This window comes from Penaeus monodon, chromosome 39, assembly GCF_015228065.2.
Source record: "Penaeus monodon isolate SGIC_2016 chromosome 39, NSTDA_Pmon_1, whole genome shotgun sequence".
Classification (NCBI taxonomy): domain Eukaryota; kingdom Metazoa; phylum Arthropoda; class Malacostraca; order Decapoda; family Penaeidae; genus Penaeus; species Penaeus monodon.
Window position 1 is genome coordinate 8,252,217 of NC_051424.1, and position 2,500 is coordinate 8,254,716.

The following is a 2,500-nucleotide window of genomic DNA, read 5'->3' on the forward strand; positions in this document are numbered from 1 at the left end:
TTTCTTTGTACATATGCAAATGACACCAAATAATACTTTTGATAGCAATGATTTAAAATAAAAAATCTCGAAAACTAATGTGAAAGTGGGAAAATCAATTATGCAATAACAAAGTAAATAGTACTACTAAAGTGAATGAAAATATAAAGGAGAATGCTTGGTGGTTTTGGTATTTACTCTGACGTTGCCAAATGGTGTGATTCGCCCGTGTTCATAAACCTTTTCCCATTTGGCATTTGGTTGGTTTCAAAAGTTGGGCTCGCTCTAGTTTTTCCACATTAATGTATATTCGTATATTTGATTTTGTTTTGTAATGATCAGTAATGTCCATACATTAGCTATCTCCACACACATAACTTATTTTCTGATAGAAAGCATTTACTTATTTTCATTTCTTTGTAATGGGCATCCTTCTATTAGTAAGGTATGAGAATATCTGTAGATGCTTCATCATAAGGCAGCTTTACTTGCGAAACGGATCAATATATATTAAATTATTCAATGTCTTTACAATAAGATAAATGACTGCAATCGAAGGTTAAATAAATGTATACTGAATGCAATGACGGCTGTCTCACCGAAGGCCAGAAAATGGACAGCTTTCGGCAGTCTCTTGTACTCTTGGATTGGATCGCCCGTCGCGTATATCGCACGCTCGGCGAGCTATAGCTACAACCCGTCAGTCAGGTTGTTTTTTCGCTAATGACCTTAGCTGTTGAAGCGGCAGATAATTGTAAATAATTAATCACTTTTAGGTACCCGACATGATCAGAATGATTAATATGTATGTGTATATATGTATGGATAATATTAACTACACAAAATAAAGAATATTATATATGAAAGTAAAACATTTGTTTTTGTGCTTATTTATTCACGATAAAATATACTTTTAGAAGCATTTGCGGTGGACAATGCCAGGGCCAGACTCGTCGTACTCATCCTTGGTGATCCACATGGTCTGGAAGGTGGACAGTGAAGCCAGGATGGAACCACCGATCCACACGGAGTATTTACGCTCAGGAGGAGCAATGATCTTGATCTTGATAGTGGAAGGAGCAAGAGCAGTGATTTCCTTCTGCATGCGGTCAGCAATACCAGGATACATGGTGGTACCACCAGACATGACAATGTTAGCAAAAAGATCCTTCCTGATATCAATGTCGCACCTCATGATGGAGCTGTGGACAGTCTCCTGAATGCCAGCGGATTCCATACCAAGGAAGGAAGGCTGGAAAAGAGCTTCAGGAGCACGGAAACGCTCATTGCCAATGGTGATGACCTGACCGTCGGGAAGCTCATAGGACTTATCAATTGAGGAGGAGGCTGCAGCAACGTTCATCTCGCTCTCGAAGTCAAGGGCGATGTAGCAAAGCTTCTCCTTGATGTCACGAACGATTTCACGTTCAGCGGTGGTGGTGAAGGAGTAGCCACGTTCAGTCATGATCTTCATCAGATAGTGGGTCAGGTCACGACCAGCAAGATCCAGACGAAGGATAGCATGAGGAAGAGCGAAACCTTCATAGACAGGGACAAAGTGAGTCACACCGTCACCAGAGTCACAAACCTGACCAGTGGTACGACCAGAGGCGTAGAGAGAAAGCACGGCCTGGATAGTAACATAAGTGGCGGGGACCTGGAAGGACTCAAACATGATCTGAGTCATCTTCTCACGGTTAGCTTTGGGGTTGAGGGGAGCTTCAGTGAGAAGTGTGGGGGACTCCTCAGGGGCAACACGGAGCTCATTGTAGAAAGTGTGGTACCAGATCTTCTCCATGTCGTCCCAGTTGGTGATGATACCGTGTTCAATAGGGTATTTGAGGGTGAGAATACCCCTCTTGCTCTGAGCCTCATCACCGACGTAGGCATCCTTCTGACCCATACCGACCATCACACCCTGATGACGTGCGCGGCCGACGATGGAGGGGAAGACGGCACGAGGGGCGTCGTCTCCGGCGAAGCCGGCCTTGCAGAGGCCGGAGCCATTGTCAACCACAAGAGCAGTAAGTTCCTCGTCGTCACACATGGTGCTGGTCTACTGGGAGTGCAGAACTAACCTGAGTGAAAGATATTTGCGGTTAAAACAGAAACTGTCACAGTTGATTGTATATGTATATATATATAATATATATATATATATATATATATATATATATATATATATATATATATATATATATATACCAGTCCGTTAGAATTCACCTTTTCTTGAACTAGCAATGAATTATTATAAAGAAAGCAATGGATGATACAATTCTGCTTTATGTTTATATTTTAGTGTGTCCGAATCCGAAATCAATTTTAGGTAGACACTCGTATTATTATAAGATAGTATCATTCGACACTGCGCAGTTATGGCACCAAGAAAAGATAATTCAGTGCTATGAGGAATCTCCCACACAGAATCCAACTCAGAAGACGAAGGAACACACCTGTATCCCTCACAGTCCTGACTAGCTAACACTGGCGCCCACCTTCTTATATATACTAGCCACAGTTT

General features: G+C 42.0%; 1 protein-coding gene across 1 annotated transcript; it reads right to left on the reverse strand.

Moving 5' to 3' along the window:
- Positions 1-853: 853 nt before the first annotated feature.
- LOC119597221 (actin-like) lies at positions 854-2,472 on the reverse strand. Its single transcript, XM_037946747.1, has 2 exons — positions 2,433-2,472; positions 854-2,057 (listed from the first exon to the last, which is right to left on the reverse strand). The coding sequence occupies exon 2, from the start codon at positions 2,024-2,026 to the stop codon at positions 893-895; it is 1,134 nt and encodes a 377-aa protein (XP_037802675.1). The 5' UTR covers positions 2,027-2,057; positions 2,433-2,472; the 3' UTR covers positions 854-892.
- Positions 2,473-2,500: the final 28 nt, after the last annotated feature.

Coding starts and splice junctions, on each gene's coding strand:
- LOC119597221 (XM_037946747.1), bottom strand. CDS start 2,026: ATGTGTGACGACGAGGAACTTACTGCTCTTGTGGTTGACAATGGCTCC.